Below are 27,117 nucleotides of genomic sequence, written 5' to 3'. Positions count from 1 at the left end.
TTGGATCAAAGCTTGGGTCAAAGGGAGAGAGCATGGGAGAGAAGTAACACCTCAGTCATTCTAAATGCAGAGTTCCTGTCATTTCTGTGTTACCTGCGTTACACATGAGGTCTAACAAAAAGGCCTTGTCCCAAGAAGTCTTGGAAACAATGCTGAGTCTTACTACCTGCTTTCCCATCACTTCATGGTGTCACTGATCTCACCTCTTTCATAAACCCACTGGCAGCAGATTTTCCACTGGCCTGATGAGGTGCAAGGGGTTTATTCCTGTCACTCCAGCAATCACCAGTCACCCCCACATAATTCACATTATAACGAACTAAGTGAAAGGCTGAGCCTCAATTAACCTTTTCATGTGGCACATGTAGCGTTGCTGCCTGTCACTGCAGGCAATACGGTATCAAGTTTGGAGCAAGGGAAGGCATTAAGAGCAGGAAAATGCAGACAAAAAGATTAACAGCACAAGCATGTAAACTTAACCATAAAAGAAGCACTGAAGGCCAAATGCACCACCTGTTATTCACATTGGATGTCCCTCCTGAAGTGGAATGCTGTGTAGTAAGGGGACCTGAAATGGGGGCTTTGGGATGAGAGGGAGAAGGTGCTTCCAGTACTTTGCAATAATGAAGGGATTGAATTCTCTCAGTCAGGAATGACGGCAGCTGATGTCACACAGAATAAAGGGTTACAGAGATGATTTATAAGCCTATAGAATAACTTTAACTTAATAATTTGATGTAACAATTTTAATAATAATTGAATTAATTTAATAATTTAATTCCAGGAATAAAAAGGTGAGTGTAAAAACAAAAACAAAACCAAAAGAAAACAAACAAAAATAAAAATACACAAGAATCATTTCATCAAACCATTACTAACAGTAAACCTGTTCTCTTAAAATCTGTCCTTGTGATATTTGTTTTATTTCCTGGAAAACTTCATGATCCCCATAGTTTCTAAGATGTATCCCAGCGGTGTCAAGCTCATTTTCACCAGGAGCCACATCAGCCTCACAGTTGCCTTCAAAGAGCTGAATATGATTTTAGGACCACATAAATGTAGGAGTAGTTACATTTATATGGTCCTAAAACTACATTCGGCCCTTTGAACGCAACTGTCAGACTGATGTGGCCCACGATGAAAATGAGGTTGACACCCTTGATGTATCCATATGGGTCTGATGCTTATATGCATTAAGGTCACACATTGCAAGGCATTATACATCTCCTTTACATTAGTTTCATATATATTTTAAAGATTTTTTTTTCTAATATGTGTAAAACAGAAAACATTTAAGCTTGAGCAATTCTAGCATTCAGTACTGGTATAATACGCGACTTATAATGTATAGTGTGAACTCTGCCCTTGTGTAACGTGCATTTGCATGGAATCAGATAGTGTGGTTCAAGACTGAATCTTCAAATACAGTACCTAGCCATTGATTTTACAGCCAGAAATGTATATGTAGAGAAAATATACCTGCGAACCCCATAAGACACTCTATAATAAAGTTCTGAGTCTCTGCTCCTTTGCGCTTTCTGTGTAAATACAGCTATTGCCATAGCAGTTAAGGAACAGATGCTACTAGCAGGTTTGCTTTCTTTCAAAGAGCTGTTAGGTGTTGAGAACACTTTCTTGCTCTACATGTTTATTCTTTAACCAAGTTCTCCTTCAGAACGGTGTTGTGGGAGAAGTCAGGAATTATCAGAAGTGTTTACATTTTTTTCCCCACTGTTTTTCAACTCTTTCCAAGTTCTTGGAATTACCTTAGAATGTGCCATAGAAAACTACTGCAAAAAAGATCCATTTAAAGAAACATCTTAAAAACAGAGAACCATATCCAACAGCAGACAAAATTATCACATTTGTATTTGTCCCAAGCATAGTCTCCTAGATACTCCTGCAAGGGTTCATAAAAGCCTTTCACATTCCAAAACAAGCAGTGCAGCACTATGGAAGATACTCACTATGTTCATTAGGGTGAGGAGGTAGTTTTGAACATGTTCTTTGCCATGGAATCGGACGACAGAATCATCCACGCCTAACAGCACCTCAATGTTGTAGTCATCATCTCCCACATGCCTGCGTTGCCTCAGGGTTTTGTTCAGTTGCTGCTCTATGCTGCTGTACAGGGATCTCAGGTCTCTGAGGCTGCCAAGAAGAGACTCTGCAAGAAATAGTAAGACATAAACGTTGTTGCTTTTTCCATGCAAGAGATGGAACTTGACACACCAATGTGATGTTCACAGAGTTCACTTTATTGTCAGACCGGGCTAGCTTTATAGCAAAGCTGCCCTGTCCACGTACCTTGTAACAATGTGATTGGTTGTAACTCGTGCTATACAATAACGTGATAGGCTGCATGTAGTGCAGTGTAGGGCACGCGCTCTGCACGCGTGTGTCCGGCGATTGCTCATTCATTGTTACCTTCTAATGGTGCTCCTTTCGTTTCTTTTGTCTCTGGCTTCACCTCTCAGCCAGGCTGGAGACACCCCCATCCCCCTGGGGCAGGCTCTGCCACTACATCTCCCCCTCTTTTATTTAATATAATATTAATAATATGCTGTATCATGCTTTAAAGACAATGCGAAATACAGGGTAAGAACATTAAGGCTAATACAATTACAATTAACAAGAATGGACCTGTTTTCAATATTCCTTTTAACCAAACAAGGCATCCAACCCCAAACCCCAACATCTTCTGTTATTTTCTTGTTCTGCAAATCTTTTATCTTTTTATCTTTTAAGTTCAAACAACACATACAATCAAACTCTTCATAACTGTGACCATAGCCAATAACAAAAAATTAATTGCTGTTCTGTTTTACGAAGTGGTATTCTCAACATTGGCTACATCCGTTGCTAAAAGCGATAACACCTCTGAGGTTAAGGGTTGTCATCATTGCAATCAGTTTCTTCTCTGTTAGCTAGCCAAGGTCTCACCCACTTTGCTGGGATCCATGATTTTTTGTGGTTACCTGTAGAAACACAAGCATATCCCCTCCCCCAGGTTATTAGTGACATAGGACCTTCCCATTGTTGTGTTGTTGGATTAAACACACTAACCTTAGGTACATTTTCGGAAAAATCTTTGACATTTTTGATATGGTGCATAACAACAGGTTCCATTTCAGTTTCACTTTTAGGATTAAGCCAGTTCAGCACATACAATGCCTTCATCAATACCTCTTCTGGGCTCACACCAATTCCCCCTTATTTTTTCAAAACAGACAAAAGATTTTTCAGGGTGTGGTGTGCACGCTCAATGGCCAGTAGAATTATAAGGGACTCCAAACAGGTGTTGTACCTTCCACTACCATTGTCTGTTTTGATCTGTGTAGGGACACCCATGACAGCAAAAGCTTGTAATAAATGACATTTTACCACTTTTGCATTTGCTGAGATCAAAGCTGTAGCCCAGAGCAGTCCTGAACAGGTATCTATGGACACGTGAATGTACTTTTGTCGGCCAAACGGTGCAAATTCAGTAATATCAGTTTGCCATAACTGACCTGGCTGGAAGCCCCAAGGATTTACTGCCTTTTGTTGGAGAGGCACTATGCAGCCACAATCAGGACAAGCTGCAGTAATGGATCAAGCTTGTTCCTTGGTAAGCGCAAACTGTTTTCAGAGTGCTGCTGAGGATTGATGAAAGAATTCATGAGCTTGTCTGGCTTGTTCAGAAGGAGATATATCTGTTACTGCCACAAGTTTGTCTGTAATGCTGTTTCCCTCAACTAGACCACCTGGCGGGTTAGAATGGCTTTTTATATGCATTATAAATATTGGCACTGTCCTATAATCTAACACGTTCCACATATCTAACAATACTCCAAACAACAAGGAACTGGAAACTCGCTGCAAAAGCACTCTATGTATTCTTTGTACGACTCCCACAACATAAAGAGAATCTGCTACTAGATTAATTGGACAGTTATGCCATTTTTGTAATGCCGCTGTCACCGCTTGCAACTCTAAAATTTGAACCAATCCTTCAGCTATGACAATCTGTGAATGCCACTGACCATTCTCAAACCATACAAAACCTCCTTTGCGTGAGTGGCTACTCACATCTGTGCAAATGGTTATGGCATCTTATGGACACTCACTAACAATGAGATAAGCTCCAAGGGGAGGCTGTTTTTAAATATGGGATGTGGTGGATAATGATTGCCCACCTGCACTGGAATCCAGGCAAGAGCTAAGGCAAGATCGTCGTGTTTGAGAAGGATCTGTTCAAACAAATTGAGAGAAATAGGGATCACAATTTTAGCAACATACAATCCAGACAATGTCAGAAATCAGCTTAGTCCTTTCACTATCACTTGTGCAACGGCTTCCCACCTTTGAATGATGGTTTTTTGTTTTTAGCTGTTTAAAAATATCCATTCTAATACTATCAACGGATCCTTTTCTTCCATGCTCCACTGGGCCAAAAGTCCTGCCACCTCCTTATTGGTATTATAGACATAAAGAGTAACAGGCAATTCTGATCTTACCCGCTGAGCAGTATTCTGTGAAATTTTTCTTGCAACCTGCTCAAGCGCTTTTTGTGCTTCTGGTGTGAGGCACAGAGGTTCTTGGGGGTCTCATCCCCCGCAGAGGAGACTAAACAACAGTTGCAAATCTGTATTTGTAATTCCCACAACATTTCTTATCCCCTGCAAGTCCCCTACCAACTTCATTGCATCATGAAGGGTTGCTACCTTTGCTTTCACAGTAAGCTTCTGAGGTCTAATCATGGCCTGAGTTAGTTCATATCCTAAATATTTCCATGGCATGGTTCACTGTACCTTTTCTGGTGCCACAACCAGACCCCACTGACCTAATTGCTTTGTCAACTGAATTACTGTATCCTTACTGATTTTCTTTTCATTGCACAAAAGGATATCATCCATATAATGATAGATGATCATCTGAGGGTGCTGTTGCCTGAATGACTTTAAAGCCAAATCTACATACCATTGCAAATAGTAGGAGAATTTTTCATTTCCTGAGGTAACACTACCCAATGGTATCTTTCGTGGGAGCTTGATGATTAAGCACTGGAACAGTAAAGGCGAACTTTTCACAATCCTCTGGGTGTAACGGGATCATGAAAAAACAATCCTTCAAATCAATGACAATTATATCCCAATCTTTTGGAAGCATGGTTGGGGTAGGAAGACCTGGTTGCAGTGCCCCCGTATCTTTCATTACTGCATTAATTGCCCTGAGGTCCTGTAACAAACGCCACTTCCCTGATTTCTTCTGGATAGTAAAAACAGGTGTATTCCACAGGCTGGTGGAAGGGACCAAATGTCCGAGACAGAGTTGCTCTTCAACCAACTCCTCTAAATGTGCGAGCTTTTCTTTTGGTAATGGCCATTGATCCACCCAGACAGGATCATTTGTTTCCCAACTCACCTTCATACACGGCCGGGTGTCGCTTGCTGCAATGGTCATTATCAAAAAGGTGACTGCATGACCGTTCCCTACTGAGACATCACATCCCTTCCTAATAATGCAATTGTCGTACCCATGCCTCTAAGCCCTCGACCTCTTATCTTAACTATGTGTGCTGATGTGGGTAGGAGTGGCCCCCCCTATCCCCACAACCATGGTATTTACTGCTTCTGAAGGCCAACATGGAGGCCAATCAGTGCGAGGGATAATCGTCACATCTGCGCCTGAATCTAAAAGCATTCTTTTTCTCCTAATCTCACTTCCAGGCCCATATATGGAAACTACCCTAGATGGTTTGTCCAAAGTCAGTTTTTCCGTGAAAGCAACCACAGGGGCTCCAGTAGAGCCCAAACCTTTCCGAATCTAAAGCCTTTGGAACACATGCTCTAAAGGGTACCAACTGTGCTATACTGGTTCCCTGTTTAATAGTCACAGGGGTTGTTAAGACTTGCACCATAATGCCTACGGGTTGAACATAATCAGAGTCTACTAATCCTGGCAAAACAAACAACCCCTGTCTTGAAGCAGAAGAATGACCTAGCAAAAGTGCACTCAATCCATACCCTAGGGGTCCCGTTACTGTAGATGGAACTACATGTACAGACCGGTCTGGTATTGTGATGTCTGTTCCCACGGCCAGATCGACGTCTGCGCTTCCTGAGGTTGCTGCGCTGAGCTCGGACAAGCAACCACGGCTGTTCCCCCTCTTGGCTGGTATTGTGGTGTCATTGCACCCCAGCCCCTGGTGCTGGCCCTCCCATTTCCCGGCAGCGGTGTCCCATCTTTTTAAAATTTTGATCGACACTTCACTGCTCGGTGTCCATACTTATCACACCGACTGCACGTGCCATTGAAGCATGAATAATTGAGGGGAGCTGGTGACTGACTAGTGCCATCACTAGGTCCCCCTCTCCAAGTGTACTGAAGGCAATTTCTTTTAATATGTCCTGTCTGTCCACAAGTCAAACATGCTAGGCTGCAAGAAGAAGGGCTTCGGCCTTTCACTGCAGACTTAAGTGCTGCAGCCAAGGCCGCAGCGTGGGCTCGAGCATGTATTTTTGCCTTTTCTACCTCCTGTTGCATAATTGGTACCCGTGTGCAAGCTTCCACCATCTCTGCCAGAGAAGCAGATTTTCACAAGCCGGCTAATATCTGTCGGCATTGGGTGTTTGCATTCATCATGGCCAAATCTTTCCCCACAGCAGCTTTTGCCTCTGGAGTCAGGTTAGGAGAAGCATCTATAGCTTCTTTTAAACGGTCCACAAACTTCATATATGGTTCCTCAGGATCCTGCTTTATTGTAGAATAGGGTGGCACAGGGTTACCTATATTTGGCAATTCCTTCACTGCCACCAGAGCAAGCCCTTGCGTTTGCTGCAAAATCCTTGGATGAAGTGCTGCCTGAGTGGCACCATCCGCATATTGCCCATGACCCAGTAATTGGTCCATGCTAGCTAATCGCAATGGATCATCAGCTGGTAAATGAACATTTTCTAATACTGCCAATTCCACCTTCCCCTGCCACTTGTCCAAGAACAGCAAATACCCCATTGTGGGAAGCAATAACTGTCAATGCTTTAATATCTGTTGGAGTCAGTACTTGCCCCTTGAAAAATTAACTGATTAGCTGCATCACATGCTTATTATCCATACCATATTGCATAACTGCACTTTGCAATTGCTTAACTGTTTTCCAATCAAAGGGTGACCACCGCCTTTGTCCTCTGTTATCTATGTGCACTAGCATTGCTGTAATACTAGCAGGTACCATAATCCCTTCAATGGTTGCATCTCTGATTACCCCTTGCCAGCTTTGCCCTGCATTATAAGAATGATCTCGAGGAATATCTCTACCCTGATGCACAGGGGCAGCACCCAAATTATGATTACTATCACTGCTATACAATTCCCTTGTGTTTCCCTGTGGATCAGTAAGTCGACACATATTTGCAAACCGATCTGCTAACTCAAGTCTCCAGCCCTTTTCCATATCGCGATCTCAAATATTCATCTGCTTCTCTTACAGACCACATCCCATCTTCAACACATTGTCTAGCCCATTTTTGTATTCACTCCCTTTTAATATGGAGCTCCTCAGGAGTGAGGTCTAATTCTGCCCCCTCCTTTTCCTGTTTTCCCTGTTTTTCACATTCCCTGCCAATTGCTTCCAACCCGTCCCTAATTGCATCTGATGCCTTTTTATATGCTATTAATCGCGAAGTTTTACTGTTACCGCCATCTAGTCGTTTCATAACTTTTAGAACTTCTTGCATCTGGCTCTCCTGCCATCTCAGTAAGTCCTTCAGGCTCCGCACATGGCTCTCCTCCTGGAAGTCAGGGCGATTCTGCAGTGCTCCATCCTGGTGCTCCATCAGGTCCTCCGGCAAAGGCACATCAGCTGGATTAACTTGTCCTGGCTTGTTGAAACTTGCTGGTTGCTGCCATTCATTGTTGGAGGCAGGCAATGGCTCAAAGGGTGCAGAGGGTATAATTTGCTCTCCGCTCCAGAACTCCAGATCTGATACGGGACATACCAGCAGTATTGATTTTTCGGAGTTCTCAGAGTGGGGGGCGGCTCGCGGCGGGTGGCTCCGAGGGGACGGCACACAGCTCCAGCTCCTCTGAGACTTCCTGCATCAGCTGTCTGACCTCCCGCCAGGGTCCGGCGAGGTTGCAAGCTTCGCGGCTCCTGCTCGTGACCGCTTCCCATAGTTCAGTCCCTATGTCCTCCCATGTACCGGGAGAAAAAAATTCGTCCGTCAATCAGACACACTCCTTCCGCTGGACGAATAGTAGAAGACGCTCCACCGTGCCTTTTTCCAAAAATCTTCCTGTTCGTGCAGCCAGCTCCAGAATACTTTTCACTATTATTTTTGATTCCACGGATGACGCGTTTCCCATGCCACCTGCTTCCCCGTAGGCCTACTTTCCGCTTTTCTTCGAGCGCAGGGCTAAGTTTGCCCTCCAGGTGGCTTTTTTTCCTCGCATCTTCAGTTCCAAGGATACTGATTCAATACAAAGTATCACGTCGGGGTCACCAAAATGTTGCTTTTTCCATGTGAGAGATGGAACCTGACACACCAATGTGATGTTCACAGAGTTTGCTTTATTGTCGGACCGGGCTAGCTTTACAGCAAAGCTGCCCTGTCCACGCGCCTTGTAACAATGTGATTGGTTGTAACTCGTGCTATACAATAACATGATAGGCTGCATGTAGTGTCCACGCGCTCTGCACGCGTGTGTCCGGCGATTGCTCATTCATTGTTACCTTCTAATGGGGCTCCTTTCGTTTCTTTTGTCTCTGGCTTCACCTCTCAGCCAGGCTGGAGACAACCCCATCCCCCCGGGGCGGGGTGGGGCTCTGCCACTACAAAACATCTACTCCAGTTCCATTTCAGAAACATCCTCCTGCACAACATCCTCACCCGTCCCATCACCACTTCTTATGGATAAAATAGATCAGGAATCAGGAATTCTGAAGAAGTTATTCCAGTGGTGTAGGGGTGGGGGAAATCACTAGACATCCAATAAAAAAAATTTATGAAAACATACGGTTCTATGATTTATCACACAGTTCTTATTTCAAGCATAACACTGATCCCCAGGGAGATTTAGACTACATACTTCACTTGCTAATCCAGAACTTGCCCCCTCCTTTTTTTGCAACACATCAGGCATGTGTTCTAGAGTGCCATAGCATTCACTGGGGCTGCAGTGCAATGCTTAACCTCTGGCTTTAGTGCTCAAAAGTCATGTGGTCAGACCCAATTGATATTGAAAAGATGGCAAATAGCAGTATTGTGTGTTTCCCCCTCATACCTCATCACTGGAACAGCTATGCTAGAATTTCTGACTATTTTGCAGTTTAAAGCAAAAGATCATCATGAATTTTTGACAGGAAAAAATGCAATAGTTGTAGGCTGTTTAGTTCATCCCAGCACACCAAGAGGCTCTAAGCAATGAACAATAGTGAAGAGACTTGTGAACATCTGAGCATGTAAACCATGGGCTGCATATTGCAGTTCTCACTAGGAACTGGGCTGGTCTTGAGTCTCCAGCTCTGTGACAGGAAGTCATGGAACAGCCCCATTCCACTACTCTACCATTTAGAAGAAAGAAACGATAGAGCCCTTAAATACACAGGGATCTACCTGCTTTATGAACCCTGCAAAAGCAACCAGCATCCAACAGATAGAAAGGAGAGGATGGTCCTGCCTTCCACTCCCATCGTATTGCAACGAGGCATTTCTCCAAATGACGGCACAACTTTCAAGACCTTTTTAACTATGTGAGTTGATGGAAGTCAAGGTTGCATGTAGGATATGAGGAAGGGTTTGACCTTGACTTGCATGTTTTCAGGCAAGACTCCCGGTAAAACGGATGCAAGATTTGCTTGTGGAAGGACAGTAGGACCACGGCCAATGTTGCAAAATGTGCTGGATGGCCATGCTGTGATTCATCTTGAGCAGATTCAACTACTGAATTAATTATCCCTCCTTGGTGTCACAGTGGTTCACAGCAACTCATAAATAACTCTCCCCAAACCCCACATCAAATGGCAAGGTTGTCCCCGGTTGTTTTCAGAAGCTCAACCTGTGACTGTGTGTGATAGACCAGATCTGTAAACAGCTTTACAGTTCATCTGCAAGTCCTCTCACTCTCAAGAATGAGAACCCTGTGACAGCACACAAGTGGGAAATTCATAGACAAGCTTCAGTGCTAAAAATTGCTGCAGCTGGCAAAGCTGCCAAGTGTAGTGTCCAATGGAAATACACCACTAACGTCATCGTATCACTGTGCCTGGCATGAATGGAATAGTTTCAGATCACTTCAGAAAGAACCAACGCTTGCAGCACCTTCAGTTTGGCTGTCACTTCCCTTCTTAAACAGATGGTTCTATACTTCAACAGAAGAGGAGAATCTCTTTTTTATGGGTACGTGAGCAGGCAGGGGGAGTCAGAAAGGTGGGGTTTTTTTCACCCCTCTCTAATATGTAGCCACTTTCTGAACATAGAGGGTATTCTCAATATACCAATATTTTCCATGCACACACCCACAGAATATTTTTCAAGTGTGCAATCCCACCAAAGCAAGAAAAAATAACCTCACTCTAGGAAGAAATACAATGACCATTTTTGGCCAAGATGGGAAAAAAAAGGAAATGCAGTACTGGAAATGTTTTCAAGCATTGACCCTCCCACCTCCGAAATGTAACTTGTATGCCTCTTTCCACAGAAACCCCAAACCTCCCCCTGACTGGGTTCCATGGTAAAAACCCAACCATTTTACACGCCCTGGCATGCAGTATATTCCAGGAATTGTAACACAGCTTTTCAGATATTAAGCAGGACCTACTCTAGCTACAGTTTTCTGGTGCTGTTTTTAAATTTTTTTTTTGTCTGCCATGCTTGGCACTCCATAAGTATGTTACTCCTTAACAGAAAGGCTAACGTCAGAAAACAACTGTGAATTTTAAGACTGATTTGAGATACTTATGAGCCAGTAATTACCTAGTCTGTTGCCTTTCTCCATATCTGTGCTGGGAAGGGAAGCTGGGGTGGTCTTCTCCCAGAACACACTCACTGCCAATTACTATGCCCTGTCCAAAAAATACGGGGTGGTACGAGTCATTTACCTGTTCTTATGTTTGTCCCTTTTCCATAACCCAGTACTTAAGTAACTTGGGAGTCAAACCCAAGCTCTTAACAGAATGTGAGGGCGAAGGGATGATGGTGTGACACACAACAGCACTACTGCAAAGCAGAAGATGCCTATGTTCCTCTCTTGGTGCCACTCCTCAAGATTCAACTAAGTACTAGGGCACTAGTGGAAATTCTAGAAAGCAGATTCTAAAGACAATTCTAAAAAGCAACAGGATTGTTCTGTGCTCACTGCCAATAGCCAAGGCATAGAGAAGGGTGATCAGCAGATATCCTTTCTGAGCAGCACAAAAAGGAACCTCGGATGTGTTCTGTTCAGGTGATGGCATTATTTTTCTCATAAATACAAAATACACCAGGTGATTTGGAACCTCACAGGCAGGTGGACACAGAGAGAAACACAAGAGATATTTGTACCTAACCTGCTCTACAGAAGTCTGTCCATATTGTTTACATCTGGTCTGTGCATCACATTGCTTCAAATGAGACTAACTAATAACAAAGCCAAACCCTGTGTTTACTGTGGAGCTGTAGTGAAAGCTGTCTTCTATCTCCTTTCTATGCTGAGAGCTTCCCAGCTTTGGAAGGGTGAGCTTTTCAGAATGCCACAACCCCTACAATTTAGAGTTCTTACAAAAATTTTAATGTAAATGCCATTATGGATGCTGCAGCAGGAAGAGACATTATGGAACAATCTCAGTGGAGAGCTATTTACTGCAGTATTTACTACAGCCAGTGTAGACATCAGCATTCCCTATTCAGTTCCTTCAATAGGTGCTTACAGGTACTAAAAATAGAAGGGCAGAGTTCAGTCTGAAAGCTTTCTGCACAAAATTTTTGCTAATGCAGAAATAAAAGACTATTGGTTGTGCTCAGCAAGACTTTCACAGACATTCTGGATTGCAATAAATAACAAAGACAACCATCCTTTTCCTTCTTACCCTCTCTCTCACCAAAACCAAGAGATATGCACATTGCTTTCTTCAGTTCAAATTTTGCACTTGTATACCTCTGCACAAGCCTGCTGAACTTCAGGGACAGACAGACATCTGCAGTACTAGTAAATGTGTGTTACTTATTGGTACTACCACACATTGTTGGAACTCAGGACACAAAACACAGCTAAACCTTTAGTGGTCATTAGGCAATGGTTAAGTAACACATGTGCCGTGACTTCCCCAGGTACGATTACAGGCTTTGCATGTAATGGACTATAAAGAAAACCAGCGTTCAAAGAAAAATGCATCATAAACTTTGCATGTTAATCCAAGGCTTCAGAAAACCTGAGGTGCCTGACGCCAAGCATCAGCACTGCGGGGAACACATAATCTGCAAATAACTAAATCCAGGGGTGGTTTCAGCACTGGGATGAACAATTTACGTGTAGGCAGCCCTGTAGACTTGCCAGCTGAATGCCACAGGAGTGCTTTTGGTCACCTCCTTGCCTGCAGGTGGGAGCTGCTCTCAGCAGGTCATGGAGAAATCAATCTTTCCTAATAAAACTCTGCTCTAGAGCACAGAGGTAATTCAGACACAGGCAAAAGTTGGAGAATGGACACCCTTCTTGTAAGTAGGAAGAGATCAGAGTAATGCTTACTGAAGCAAATTATTTAGATTAATCATTAGAAGACAAATGTTCTTTGCAAGCTAATCTACAAAGCCTAGCAGGCAGCTTTGACTACATTGTCTAACACAGTAAAGAGAGACAGCTGTCGCTGAATGGCAGTATTCTCTGTTACGTGCAGAGAAAACTAGTCTGCTCACGGATTTGTGCTAGACAGGCTAATCCTTCCTCATCTCATTCTGGAATTAGCTGGTTCACTATCTCTTCCTTATTTTATTTTGCTAGTCCCCTGCACCTTTTACATCACGGTTTTACCTATCTGAAAAAAGATTAGTCCATGCTCTTTCAGCAAGTGAAATGGTTATGCAAACATTTGGGTAGCAAAACAAAACATAGAGCATTGCATGCACATGTGCAGGTATGTATTTTATTTTTTCCACAGCACGCATCAGAGCTTGTCTACCATGTATCATCTAGCAAAAAGGAGAAGAACAAAGAATGACACCTTCCTCCAAGCCAGCTGGGGGTCCTCAGCCAAGAAAAAGCAGGAGGAGTTTTGTGCATGCAGCAAAGGAAGTAGTGGAACTTGAACAGATGCACCAGAAGGAAATCTCCCTCACATGCTTTGTCATTGCATTTTGTTGAAAACTCACCTCTAGAGACTTGGAACCATGCTGCTGGAATCAGATGGTAAGTTTCTGTCAAGCACAAATACATCTATAGAGCCTCTCTGTGAACCCAGATGTATGTATTCTAAAAGCCACAACCCTTTGCAGACCAGTAAAGTCTGCTTCCCTTCTAAATCCATTTTCTGAAACACTGAACTTTTAACATAAACACATAAAAAATTGGGCATAATTGTGCACCTCCTAAATGCTTTCCTGTACTTAAAAAAACCCCAACAAACCAGATATTCTGGGTTACAGAATATATCTTTCTCTTTAGAGTGTAACTTTAAAAGAATTAAATTATAGCTCTTTCCCTACTATTAAATAAAGCTGTGATCTGTCCAAGTCTAATTTCATGAACACTGTTGTCAGTCAAACCTCTGTACACCTAAAGAGAACCCTAAGTGTTTCTCATATAGAAGATTCTTACAAACTTATATTGTAAAATATGTGGGCTGAATTTAGTGATACTTGCACTGCCTTGCAATTCCATTGATATCAGCAGCATTCCTTATATATATCTATGAATGTGTGTTCCTCATATCTGCTTAATTGCTTAAGGAATAACAGGATACGTCTGGATGTTGCATCCTTTCTTTAGACACATTTCACTCATTGAAACTGAGCTGAGTTCGATGTATTGACACTTTTCTCCTTTGGAGGTAGCTGAGGCAGGTGAGGGAAGGTAGGAAGTGCTCTGCAGCAGGAGGAATGGGTTTATCTTCAGGATCAGGTGGCTACAGAGCAGTGCCTTGCTTAGTCCCTGACTGCTTCCCTTGTGCCTGAGAAATCTCAGCAAAGAGGAGAATACATAGACTCTGAGATTTCCATCTGTAAGTATGAGGCAGCGATTAATGCACTGTAACCATAAACCTGCCCATTGACAAGGTACTCCTTTACTCAAAGTCACGACATGCACTGCAGAGTGAGGTGATACCTGTCCAGGAGACCAGAGTCACAGACAAGTGATATGCCTTCATCTGATCTGCTGAATCGATACAACAGCTGCTGCTGTGCTGTTGCCCTTCAGATGTGCCTCATGCTCCACTCCCAAATGCTGACCAGCTATCTGGACAGAAGCCTGGCTCACCTATACTGTCTCCTGAGAAAAAGAACAAACTGGGAAGGAGGAGTCGTATTTCAGGAGGGAACTCAAGTGCAAGCATGAAAACTGATCAGCAGAGATCAGATCTGTGGAGAGAAAGGAAGCATGAGTGGAGACAGAATGGAGAGACTGGGGGGTTGCAAGCACAGAAGTGAAGTTCTGAGCCTGGTGAAGAGCCAGTAGTGGTGCCGGAAAAGGACAGCTGTATGTCAGGGTGTGCTGCAAAAACCACCTGCGAGGCAGATGTGAGCCTGGGTGTGTGAGTTGATCATCAGTTGTGAGAGCTACGGCTGCATCACTGCACTGACCTGCTGCTGCACAACAGCCATGCAGGCCACACATTGCGACTCTCTTGGAATATGTCACAGAGTCAGCCATAAAATAGCGTTTCTTTTTGGTAAAAGGTTATGACCCACTGACAGATGTAAGAGAAGCAAGCGCTCAGTTGCCTAATTGAGCCTTTTCCTGAAAATACAGCTGGCAGCAGTGTCTAGGGAGGCTCCACAACTTCACTAATTCAAAATTAAAGAATCAATTTTGAACAAAATGAGATCAATGTATATCCTTCTTAATGAGCGTGGTATTGTATAAAAAGTCCCCAAGGACTTCTGTAGCAACTAAAAATTCCATCAGGCCATTTTCAAAGAAAGGAAACTAGGCCAACTCATCATTTAACTTCTGAAGTTGCACTGAACAGCCCTTGCACAACAAACCATTGGATAAATGAGTTTCCACAATTGCTTTCTCTCCTAGTTGTAGTTCTTTGAAGCTCTGTATTTCCTGTAGCTCTCAAAAGCAGTGTTAGCACGGTAGAGACAGGCATTCTCAATAAGTTTTATTTGCCCCTTTCCTCAGTCTTAATGCTCAGATCTTTCAGGCTGCTAGAGAGCTTAGTCAATTATTTATTTATCTTTGTTGAATTTCTGTGCATTTCCATCCAGGACAGCAACAAGAGAAATTACTGGACACAAAAAGTGAGCTGCAAGCTCCTCTTGTAAACAAATCAAAGAAAGGTATGGAGAAAGGGATGGCTCACTTAGAAAAGGCAGCTGATCACAGAATCGTAGAATCATAGAATGTCAGGGATTAGAAAGGACCTCAAAAGAACACCTAGTGCAATCCCCCCTGCCAGAGCAGGAACACCTAGATGAAGTTACACAGAAATGTGTCCAGTTGGGTTTTGAATGTCTCCAGAGAAGGAGACTCCACAGCCATCCTGGACAGCCTGTTCCAGTGCTCTGTCACCCTCACCGTGAAGCAGTTTCTTCTCATATTTAAGGGGAACCTCCTATGTTCCAGTATGGACCCATTGCCCCTTGTCTTATCATTGGCTGTCACCGAGAAGAGCCTGGCTCCATCCTCGTGACACTCACCCTTTATATATTTATAAACATTAATGATGTCACGCCTCTCTCCTCCAAGCTAAAGAGACCCAGCTCCTTCAGCCCTTCCTCACAAGGGAGACCACAGTATCACAGTATCACAGTATGCTTGGGATTGGAAGGGACCTCAAAAGATCATCTAGTCCAATCCCCCTGCTGGAGCAGGAACGCCTAGGTGAGGTCACACAGGAACATGTCCAGGTGGGTCTTGAATGTCTCCAGAGAAGGAGACTACACAACCCCCTGGGCAGCCTGTTCCAGTGCTCTGTCACCCTCACTGAGAAGAAGTTTTTTCTCAAATTTAAGTGGAACCTCTTGTGTTCCAGCTTGATCCCATTACCCCTTGTCCTATCATTGTTTGCCAACGAGAAGAGCCTGGCTCCATCCTCATGGCACTCACCCTTTATATATTTATAAACATTAATAAGGTCACCCCTCAGTCTCCTCTTCACCAAACTAAAGAGACTCAGCTCCCTCAGCCTTTCCTCAGAAGGGAGATGCTCCACTCCCTTCATCATCTTTGTGGCTCTGTGCTGGACTCTCTCCAGCAGTTCCTCCTGTCCTTCTTGAACTGTGGGGCCCAGAACTGGACCCCATATTCCAGATGCGGTCTCACCAGGGCAGAGTAGAGGGGGAGGAGAACCTCTCTGGACCTACTAACCGCCCCCCTTCTAATACACCCCAGGGCACCATTTGCCTTATTGGCTGTAAGGGCACAGTGCTGGCTCCTGGTCATCCTGCTGTTCACCAAGACCTCCAGGTCCCTTTCCCCTATACTGCTCTCCAACAGGTCGTTCCCCAACTTATACTGGTTCCTGGAGTTGTTCTTGCCCAAATGCAAGGCTCTATATGTGCCCTTGTTATATTTCATTAAATTTTTCCCTGCCCAGCATTCCAGCCTGTCCAGGTCTCGCTGCATGGCAGCACAGCCTTCTGGCATGTAAACCACTCCTCCTAGTTTGGTGTCATCAGCAAACTTGCTGACAGTGCATTATATTCCCTCATCCAAGTTGTTGATGAATGTATTTAATAGTACTGGTCCCAGTACCGACCCTTGAGACACTCCACTGGATACAGGCCTCCAACTATGCCCCATTGACCACAGCTCTCTGGCTTCTTCAGCCGTTTACAGTCCACCTCGCTACCGGATCGTCCAGTCCACGCTTTCTCAGTTTAGCTGCGAAGATGCTGTGGGAGACTGTGTCAAATGCTTTACTGAAATCAAGAGAGACCACATCCACTGCTTTACCATCATCTATTCACCTGGTTACGTCCTCATAGAAGTCTATGAGGTTGGTTAAGCATGACTTCCCCTTGGTGAAGCCATGTTGACTGCCCCTAATGACCCTCTTATCCTTGATATGCCTTGAGATGGCGCCAAGAATAAGTTGTCCCATCAGCTTTCCAGGGATGGAGGTGAGGCTGACTGGTCTGTAGTTGCCCGGGTCCTCCTTCCTGCCCTTTTTGAAGAGTGGAGTGACATTTGCTTTCCTCCAATCCTCAGGCACCTCTCCGATTTCCCATGACTTAGCAAAGATAACGGAGAGTGGCCTAGCAATGACTTCAGCCAGCTCCCTCAGAACCCACAGGTGCATCCCATCTGGACCCATGGATTCATGGATGTCCAGATTGCTTAACTGGTCCCTAACCCAGTCCTCATCAACCAAGGCAGACTCCTCCATGGTCCTGACTTCCTCTGGGGCCTCAGAGGTATGGGACTCCTCAGGACAGCATCTGGCAGTGTAGACAGAGACATCATTTTAAAAAGATCTCCCCTTCCGACACAAAACACCTATACTGAGACTTGCAATGTTTACTCTTGAGATTCAGTTCCTTAATTTTGTTATTGTTTTTGATGGAATGTGTATGCAAGTTTGTTGTTACTCTTTGCTTAACTGTTGCCAAAATTTCTGCTTGTTTGGTTTTGGGGGCTGAGCGAAAGGCAGAGTTTGTATTTGAAGTAACTGTACCCAAGCAAGTTGACTATAAAATACATTATCACACAATCACAGAATAGTTAGGGCTGGAAGAGACCTCTGGAGATCATCTAGTCCAAGCCATCTGCCTAAGTAGGTACATCTAAAGTAGATTGCACAGGAATGTGTCCAGGAAGGTCTTGAATGTCTCCAGAGAAGGAGACTCCACAGCCTCCCTAGGCAGTCTGTTCCGGTGCTCTGTCACCCTCAAAGTAAAGAAGTTTTCCCCATATTCAGATGGAACCTCCTATGCTTCAGTCTGTGCCCGTTACCTGTCATCCTATCATTGGGCACCACTGAAAGGATCCTGGTTCCATTTTGACACCCACCTTTCAGATATTTATAAACATTGATGAGATCTCCTCTCAACCTTCTCCAGGCTGAACAGATCCAGTGGTCTCAGTCTCTCCTCCTACGAAAGGTGCTCTAGGCCCCTAATCATCTTCATAGCCCACTGCTGGACTCACTCCAGTAAGTCCTTGTCCTTCTTAAACTCGTGAGCCCAGAACTGGACACAGTACTCCAGATGTGGGCTCACCAGGGCAGAGTCGGGGGGAAGACAACCTCCTTCGACTGGTCACACTCTTCTTAATGCATCCCAGGATACTACTGGCCTTCTTCACCATAAGGGCACATTGTTGACTAATAGTCAACTTGTTGTCAACCAGAACTCCCAAGTCCTTCTCTTCAGAACTGCTTTCCAGCAGGTCCACACCTAACCTGTACTGGTGCCTGGGGTTATTCCTCCCCAGGTGTAGGACCCTACATTTGCCCTTGTTAAACTTCATGAGGTTCTTCCATGCCCAGTCCTCCAGCCTGTCCAGGTCTTGCTGAATGGCAGCATAGACTTCTGGTGTGTCTGTCCTTCCTCCCAGTTTGGTATCATCAGCAAACTTGCTGAGGGTGCACTCAGTCTCTTCATCCAGGTCACTGATGAACAGGCTGAACAGGACTGGACCTAACACTGACCCCCGGGGAACCCCACTAACTACAGGCTTCCAAACAGACTCTGCAGCATTGATCACAGCCCTCCGAGCTCTCCCATCTGGCCAGTTCATGATCAGTTTCACCATGCATTCATACAGCTCACACTTCCTGAACTTGCCTATGAGCAAGTTGTGAGAGACTGTGACAAAAGCCTTGCTGAAGTCAAGGTAGAAAATGTCCACTGCTCTTCCCTCATCTCCCCAGCCAGTCATGCCATCATAGAACACTATTCATGTTGGTTAAACATTCTTTTCTGCATGTGAAGAGCTCTATCCATTAAGTGCTTCCAGAACCCTGTGCATACCCTACAGAGTGTCTCTCTGGGATATTTCACAATAAATAAATATTATCTATGAAATTTTGGTAACACAAACAAAGCCAGTTCTTTTTCCGCAGCAACATAGTGCAATTACACAGAGGAGAGAATCATATTGAACATTTCCCTCAAGGAAGACATAATGATCACATGAACATTAATAAAAACCAAACTAAAAATCCAGAACAAACCACAAGCCATTCCTGTTCTTCTTCAAAGACTACAGTATGTTTGTTGGCAAAAGCCTGGAAGATGTAGCAGAAAACCAAGATATCAGAAAGTTACCTGGGTGTGACTGCCAGTTACACTGCTCTCTCTGCTACCCAACAAAATCAATGGGAAACTGGTATCCCAGTCAGCCAGCTCTGAACCACACTGTTCTGGCAGGTTTTCAAAAGCATCCAAAACAATTCACAATGGGAGCTAAGTATTCAGCTTGCTCTGGAAAGCCCCACTGGAATTAACATGAAGTGCTAGTAATTGCTAGGGATCCTCACAGCTAAGGAAGAGCATGGGTGAGATCTCAGTCTCTCCTACTTTACAGAGGTCCTCTCAGCACCATGTTTCAAATGTGGGTGGAAAAGAGACAGATGTCCCATGGTAAATACAGCTCTGGGTCTTTAAATGTGTAATTCCTCCAGGCTTCTTGGCTGAAATAACATTAAATTCAGAATTGAAATAAAAAAACAGGGAAAACCATACAGCTCCCACTGAAGCAAATGATGCCGGGAATAGTGTCTGTTGTGCATTTGTTCCCATTTTTTTTTCCCTTGGGTTATATCTAAGTGAACTGTTGTGGATGAACTTTCTCACTGGTGCAGACCAGGAGCCGTCAGAACACTCTGAAAGGAATTACATGGCTGCTGTCCATAACAGAGAGGGGAAGACAGGTCAAATCCTCATCGAGCCAAACCTACACTGTAACAGTAACAAAAATACAGAATTTCAGAGAGAAGGAAGTGCTTCCATCACTTGAACATGCAGTATAGTTTATAACCAGTTTTAGATTAAATAGAGAATGTACTTCAATTTGAAGTTTAAAAAATACAACTGTCTTAAAAAGAATATGAACTTATTTGCATGCCAAAACCTAACTTAGCCAAAGGGTAGTGTAAATATGTTTACAGAAAATAATCTTCACCTGAGAGCAGCCAAAAGGGCTGCAGAAAGGCCAAAATAAGAAGCTTGTCACACAGCACAAACATATAAGTAGTCTGAAAATACTGAAAACATAAAGAAATGTGCTGTCACTTTACAGACTAAATAACACAATGTTTGAAATACTAATTTAAGATGTTTTGGAGTTAAAGCATTAGGAAGAAAAACTCAACATGAATTAAGTTGCCCAAGAGATGCCAAGAAACAAAGGCCCAGAAAAGCAAAATTAGAGACATGAACACACATGAGGTGTTCTTTCTGCTGTGCAGATGGAAGTGCTGTTGTGCCTGTGAAAGTCTAAGGAGGTGGCAAGGCAAGGTTTGTTGAGAGATGTCACATCCTGTAAAGCCAACTAGCAGAACTGGAAATACCAACAGCCTTGCAAGCACACAAGCTGCCCTTTTGACACAGAAACAACAAATCTTTAAGAGAAGTACAAGCTGAAAACAATTGTTCTGAGTTTGATTAGACACCATTTAGGTTATATGACCAGAAATGGAATGGCTATCTGTGGATCAGAGGAGGCATCAGCAGAGGACAGAGATGCCAGAGCATTTCCTATGGGAAATGGAGTGAAAGGCAATTTTAGAACTTCTAGGACACTGAGGATTTGGGCAGTGGTGGTATGTGTTTAATATGTACCATTGAACCACTATTGCATTGAGTGCTTGAGTTTTTTACCTTGTAAGATTATGAACAGGCTTGGTTTTGGGGGTTTTTTTTTGTGTTTTTTTTTTTTTTTTTTTGAAAGTCTCCCTTGAAGACCAGGGATATGACATCAGAGAAGGAATGAAGATTTTTGGAGAAATATGCTCCCGCCTCCCCTCAATGTTCCTGTTCTTCATCAGCTGTCATCAGTTGTTCCAAGCTGGTACTGATTATTTAGAGGGTGCTTGTCTAGTGTAACAGATGGGCTAAGGAGGAAGCAGCAAACGTGACCAGAAACAGTCATCTGAAGAGTGACTTGTTGTTAAAGCTGTGATAATGCAGCCAAGAGAGTGTAGAAGAAGCCTGGGAAGAAACACCGTTGAAATGGAAGAAGCACCTCCCAGCCTACAGCAGGACTGCCTGCATTTGCAAGGTAATGCTGATACTTGCCTGATGAAATATTCTATGAAATAAAAATAGTAGCCACAACTCCACAGTAGCTTAGCCACACTAGAGGAATTAAGAGAGAAGAAAAAATTCTTGTGACTTCATATGTAGTCTGGATATCTTTCACCTTTCTGAGATGATTAAGTGAATTACAGCTTAGAACATTAGCTCTGTTTATGTTTTCTTCAGTGGGACCCTTAAGAGTAACAATGGCTGGTAGAATTATGTACAAACAAGGAGTAAAGCAAAGGTCTGAATCTCTGGGTTGCATGATTATTCATTAAATGCATCAACTTGATGGGTCACAAACACAAACGTTATCTTCGTTGTTAGTCTTAAGAGAAAATATTTGGTAGTGCTGACTGCTTTCATAAAATATTTGCTTCTCTGGTACCTTATCAATTCCAGCTGCAGAATAATTTTCAGAAGGATGGAAGATTTCCTGCACTCTATCCCTTGTTGGCTCTGCAGAGCCAGCTTTGCTCTGACATGACGGGAAGTACTGTTCACTTCCATGCATCATCAAGCAAAAACATTTCTTTGCATTCATTTACATGATGGACTGATGCAAGCAGCACACTTAGGAAGTCACATAGGACAACTAAAGGCACAATTCTGTATATATTTGAGTAGGATTAGACCTGATTGAGATAAACTTTTCCAAAGGAAAAGGCTAGGACTTCAACACATAATTTTGTTGTCATCACTTCCCTACCTGGCATGAGGGTTTTCTAGAAATGTAGGTTATCCTTACCTGGCAGCAAACATACACAAAACAAATCCAGAACTTACATAGGATTAAGGAAACTATAATTAAATGTCTCTGAATTTGGACCAACTTTTAACTATTCTTTTTACATCCTATGACCAGAAACTGGTAATAGAAAAAGCAAAAAAGCAACATCAGCCAGTTCTCAGTGCTGGAAAGTATGACCTTGCTAGACGGAATCTTATACTGGACACACTAACAGTATAATTAGTTCCCACTGCAACAGTTCTGCATTCCATTGATTCACAGCAGAAGTAATTTTAGATTTGTCTATAAACTTGTCATGCTCTAGGTCTTAGAAAGCATGCGAGATGTTTCTGGAAGTGGAAATGTCACTGTGAAGTTCTAGCACATATAATCATACACTTGCGCTAAGGTAAGCAGCTAGAAAACATACTTGGGTGAGGGGTGTTAGCAGGCACAGCACTATTGTAAATAACTGGATATCAAAGTTAGTGAATAAATCTATAGCCTTTAACTTCCAGAGCCAGAATGAGTCTGGTTCATGTAAAGCTAGCAGGAGGCATATGACTGAGGCATGCCAATTTTCAAGACCAGAGTTGTTTTTAGGAAAGAATGAAGCCCGCAGCATGGACCAAATCTACGCCAAAGAATGCCTATGACGTAATTTCTCAAAAGATCTTCCTTCCATAGTTCTGACACCATATGAACTAGTTTGGTATTTACACATGCTGGAAACTCCTTCAATACATTTTATAGCTCTAAGTAAAAACAGCTGTCACCACTGTGCTGTAAGAAATACTGCAAAGACTCATACAAGGCACTTGTCAGGTTCTCAGACAGACTTGCAGAAAGTGTCACAGGTGCAGTGAGATTTATCATCTCAGATCCCTCAGGCTTAGTAAATGACTCTCAAAAAGATGATGACTAAGTCTCAGGATTAAACTGAGACAGTTTTGAACATGCTGCCCCTCTTTGCTCAAGGACTACTGGCTTATACTTTGACTATCAGAAGCTTAAGAAGTAAGGAAGTTTTTCATATCCACTAATGTAGCAAAGAGGGAAAGTAATAGAGGGTAACAATTCACAGCCTACTTTCTGAACAGTCCCATGGCTTAAGGAATACATTAGCACCTTGCCTTGCCACCACAAATGCCAGATCACAGCTCTGCATTAGCTTAAAACGGGCCCCAGGACTTGTCCGGCCTTGCCCTGGGCCCATCTGCTCTTGACCTTATTTTTAGCTTGGTTTTAGCTGTAACGATGCATTGCCCCTGGGCAGATAACTACTGCCTGGCTTGTCTGGCTGTAACAGTCAGTTTGATGATTAACATGTCCGACGATTAGCATGTCCCTTGTTTTAGCTGTAGCTTCCTTTTGTGCAGTATTACCATGAGGAGTTATGCTATAATATAGGGAAAAAAAAAAAAAAAAAGAAAAAGAAAAAAGCTAACAAAACCAAGTGATCATAATATTCTAGCTGTGGACTTGTAAGAAAGAAGAGTTAGAAGGAGACAGCATAACAACCTGTATCGATAACACAGAGCAGACCCAAGACTAATGAGGAAATGAATCCACCATCAGGAGGAGAAGCCTCCAAGTGAGGAACTTGGACCAGCAACAACCCACTGCAACAACACATAGCAAGGGGGAATGAAACCACAAAGAAAGGGGCAGAGATTTGCAAGTTGCTGCACACCAGTTGTAGCTGCATTTCTTAAATAATTAGATAATATGAATTAGGTTTGTTAACAGCACTGTTACTACACTAGAAATAACTGCTGTATTTTGGTCAGGCTGTTAAAACATTGATTAGATTAATGATACACTGTAATTGCTTTGGATCTAAACAGGAAATGTGTTCTGCTTACCCACAACAGTAATGTCAAAGAGAAGTATGACTGCAGTGCCTGAGCACAGAAACTCAGCAGCTACTAACAGTCTGTTTACAGAGGAAGGCTTGCCCATCTTGCTGAAGTGAAAGCAGGATCCTTCCAGCCACATTCCAGACAAGTCACTCCCCTGTTCAACAGCTCAGGAACAAACTCCTGCTTTCAAAAGAGGAAGCTTGGACTAAAGAATGTATCCATTAACAAATTCCACAACAACTACCCCTAGGAGAGGAAACACTTCATTTTTGTTTGCTTCATCAGAGAATGAGGTAATGAATATACATGTATGTGGATTTTCTCAATGTACTTTGCTGCCAAAGCATGGCCTTGGGTAGACATCCAGTGCATACTGGACTGTGGCAGGCAGGCTGCTGGGATTACCTAGCAGAGCTGAGAGCTGACAGATGTGACTTGCACAAATGACCCCAGAACAATAGTTGAAACTGAAGATGGGCAAGAGTGGGCCACAGACAAGTGATCCTTGCACAGCCTGAGACTTCTTACCATTAACTGGGATACTGATAATAAATCTCTAAGTGATGAATACACATTTTTCTTTTTCTTTCTCCAGATCAGTAGAGTTGGATTTATGCCTCTGGTCACAAATACATTGAAGGTTTTGCACTTTAATACCAGGAGATCATTCCATCAGGTAAGTGCCATAATTTTTTTGTATACATGAAGAAGACTCGAGTATTTCGGTCGGGCTCTTTAAGAGACCTGACTGATATCTTACACTTACATGCAAATACAGAATATACTGCAGAAGTTTGCAGGTCACGTATTAGATATGCACAAAGCTACCAAAACCATTCATTTTTTACTTAACACAACACTAAGTTCTTCAACTAAATATCACTGTATTAGTATGACAGTTCACGTCATATATAGACAAACAACACGGCTTCATGTACCTGTACAATCCAAACAAGTCCAGGACCTGAACGATGCATTTATACATAACACTAAAATCAGTCATGAAGTGAGAGCTTTAAGCAAAATTGTAATAAAAGATGAAAAATAACAAGGAAAAAAAGTCACATTTTGCAAAGTCATCAGCTGTATCAATATCTAAAAGCATGGAAGAAACACTTTTAGAGGCTCTGGTATTCAGTTTGCAGCTGAAAAGAACTAAGTCAGCTATAATTTACAGACTGGCCCACTGCTGAAATGTACACCTTGATAACCTGGTCTGCTGGAACTAAACACATATGGGTATGTGAGGACTTTCTTAGTTTTTACAGTTCAGACTAGCCAGCCCTTTACTTCCGAAGTTTCCAGCTAGTAAGAGCACAGAGTCCGTGACTTTCCAAGTCACACGCTCTCCCAAGAACAAAGACCTCAGCATTAACAACCTAAAAGTATGTGCGGCTTCATGTATCATTAAATCAATCTGAAAATCATTTGAAAATCATTTCATAGAAGAGCACACTTAAAGAATCCTTGGATCCATAAATTGAGTAATGCATTATAAAAGGACAGGGCAATTCAGAAATTGGTATAACCTTTGAAGTCCACCACATACTAAAAAACATTGGTCACATTAATAATTTATTCACTAACTCAGAACTTGGTAGAAGAAGAAATGCTAGATGACTTCAGCTGTCTGCATTTTTGGGCAGCTTTCCCGAGATCCATATAGGCTTCAGAAGAGTTCCAGGGTCTAAAGTCTTTAAACAGGTATTTTCAGCAGCAGACTACTGCTAAGAATTTCCAATGCTCAAGAAACTTGCTTTAGCAGAGATGTAGCCCCCCAGTGCTCATTAATTAAGTTGTTGTAATAAGATTTTTAAATTATTTCAGTCATTGGATTCCTTACTCCTAGGCATCTGAGCTAGCTTTTGTCAGTTGTTTGAAAGCATAGTAAAAGCAAAGCTTTCTATTTGGGAAAGAGGACTGACAGGAGCACTACAATCAGCTCTCTGTAGTCTCAGGCAACCATGAGATAGACACTTAATTCAAAGTAGTCCCTAGGAAACATCATATGCCTCTGGGCTCCAGAGAACAGAAGGCTCTTCCCAGCGAGCTTCAGATAGGACTAAAAGTCATAACTATCATGTGCCTTAGAGGAAGATTATTTCCTCATCTCAAACTTTGATAGCGTAAGCCAGCCTAGAAATCTCCCTGGAGGGAGAAAAATAGCACCACACAATTGGATTCAGGCCAACATTAAACAAGCAAAAAAACCCCACCACCACCAAACCCAAACAAACGCATACAACAACAACAACAAAACACTCAAAAGTCAAAACACACTGTTGGGGGAGGTGGACAGTAGAGGATCAGTCTCCACAAACTATCAGCAAAACCATGGATAACTGTAGCAAAAAATACAGCACAAAGAAAGAAATCCAGTCACACTTTACCAGTCCCTGCTTATTTAAACACATTTAACACCACAGAACTTCTGTCAAAAACTTGTATTCTCTAGCTCCAGAAATATCCCTGGGATCATCTAACACGTAAAAGTGACCACATTGTGTGCTTTCCCATTCCTGGACAGATGTGTGCCATAAATGACCTTTTTAAAACACACTTCTCATTAGAGAAGTCCAGTTTACCACCTGGCATTCTTCTATAACAGAACAGGTATATCAGTTTCTAAGATGCAGTATTCAACACTGTCAGCGATTAGCTGGTATCTTGCTTGCTGGCCATCCTTTGCTTACAAACATCTTTGCATCCAGGTTTTTAGCTACCATCTCCCTAATGAAAAGAGTTCCTCAGATCCAGTCAAATGAGTATTTCTCAGTTTTTAGCTTTGCTAGTTACTTTGTTGTAAGGAATGCAATTGTCAAGGACAGTCGCAGTTACCGTGTATGAAGGCAGCTTACAGTTTCCCTCCGCAACCTGGACAGATTCGGGGACATAAGAGGTCATTCTGAATTGATTGCTATCTCCTTGAAGCAGGGACAGCTGGCTATTTATTGTTAAATTCTACATGTGTAAGTCAAAATGTGCTTTCTTGTAAACTTACTAAACTCACTTGACAACACATCCATGAAAAGACCAAGAGTAGCCATATCAGGGCTGACTGCAACTGCTACTTTAGACCTCCCAGTGGTCTCCAAGTACATACTGGCAGCGGATGCTCTAAACCTCTGATGCAAAGGAAGCCAGCAACAAGAGAAAATTTTCC

General features: G+C 42.9%; 1 protein-coding gene across 1 annotated transcript in view; it reads right to left on the bottom strand.

The window, feature by feature from the left end:
• Positions 1-27,117, bottom strand: part of ADAMTS3 (ADAM metallopeptidase with thrombospondin type 1 motif 3) — a gene marked incomplete at both ends in the record, with an annotated part of 129,455 nt that overhangs the window by 32,034 nt on the left and 70,304 nt on the right. The window contains one exon of the mRNA XM_080343802.1: positions 1,968-2,167. Coding sequence (XP_080199928.1) covers positions 1,968-2,167 — 200 coding nt within the window. The remainder of the gene's footprint in view (positions 1-1,967; positions 2,168-27,117) is intronic.

The sequence above is a fragment of the Nesoenas mayeri genome (assembly GCF_963082525.1).
Source record: "Nesoenas mayeri genome assembly, chromosome: 4".
In the NCBI taxonomy this organism is placed as follows: Eukaryota; Metazoa; Chordata; class Aves; order Columbiformes; family Columbidae; genus Nesoenas; species Nesoenas mayeri.
The sequence above is the reverse complement of the archived record's forward strand: the minus strand, read 5'-3'. Positions and strand labels throughout refer to the sequence as shown.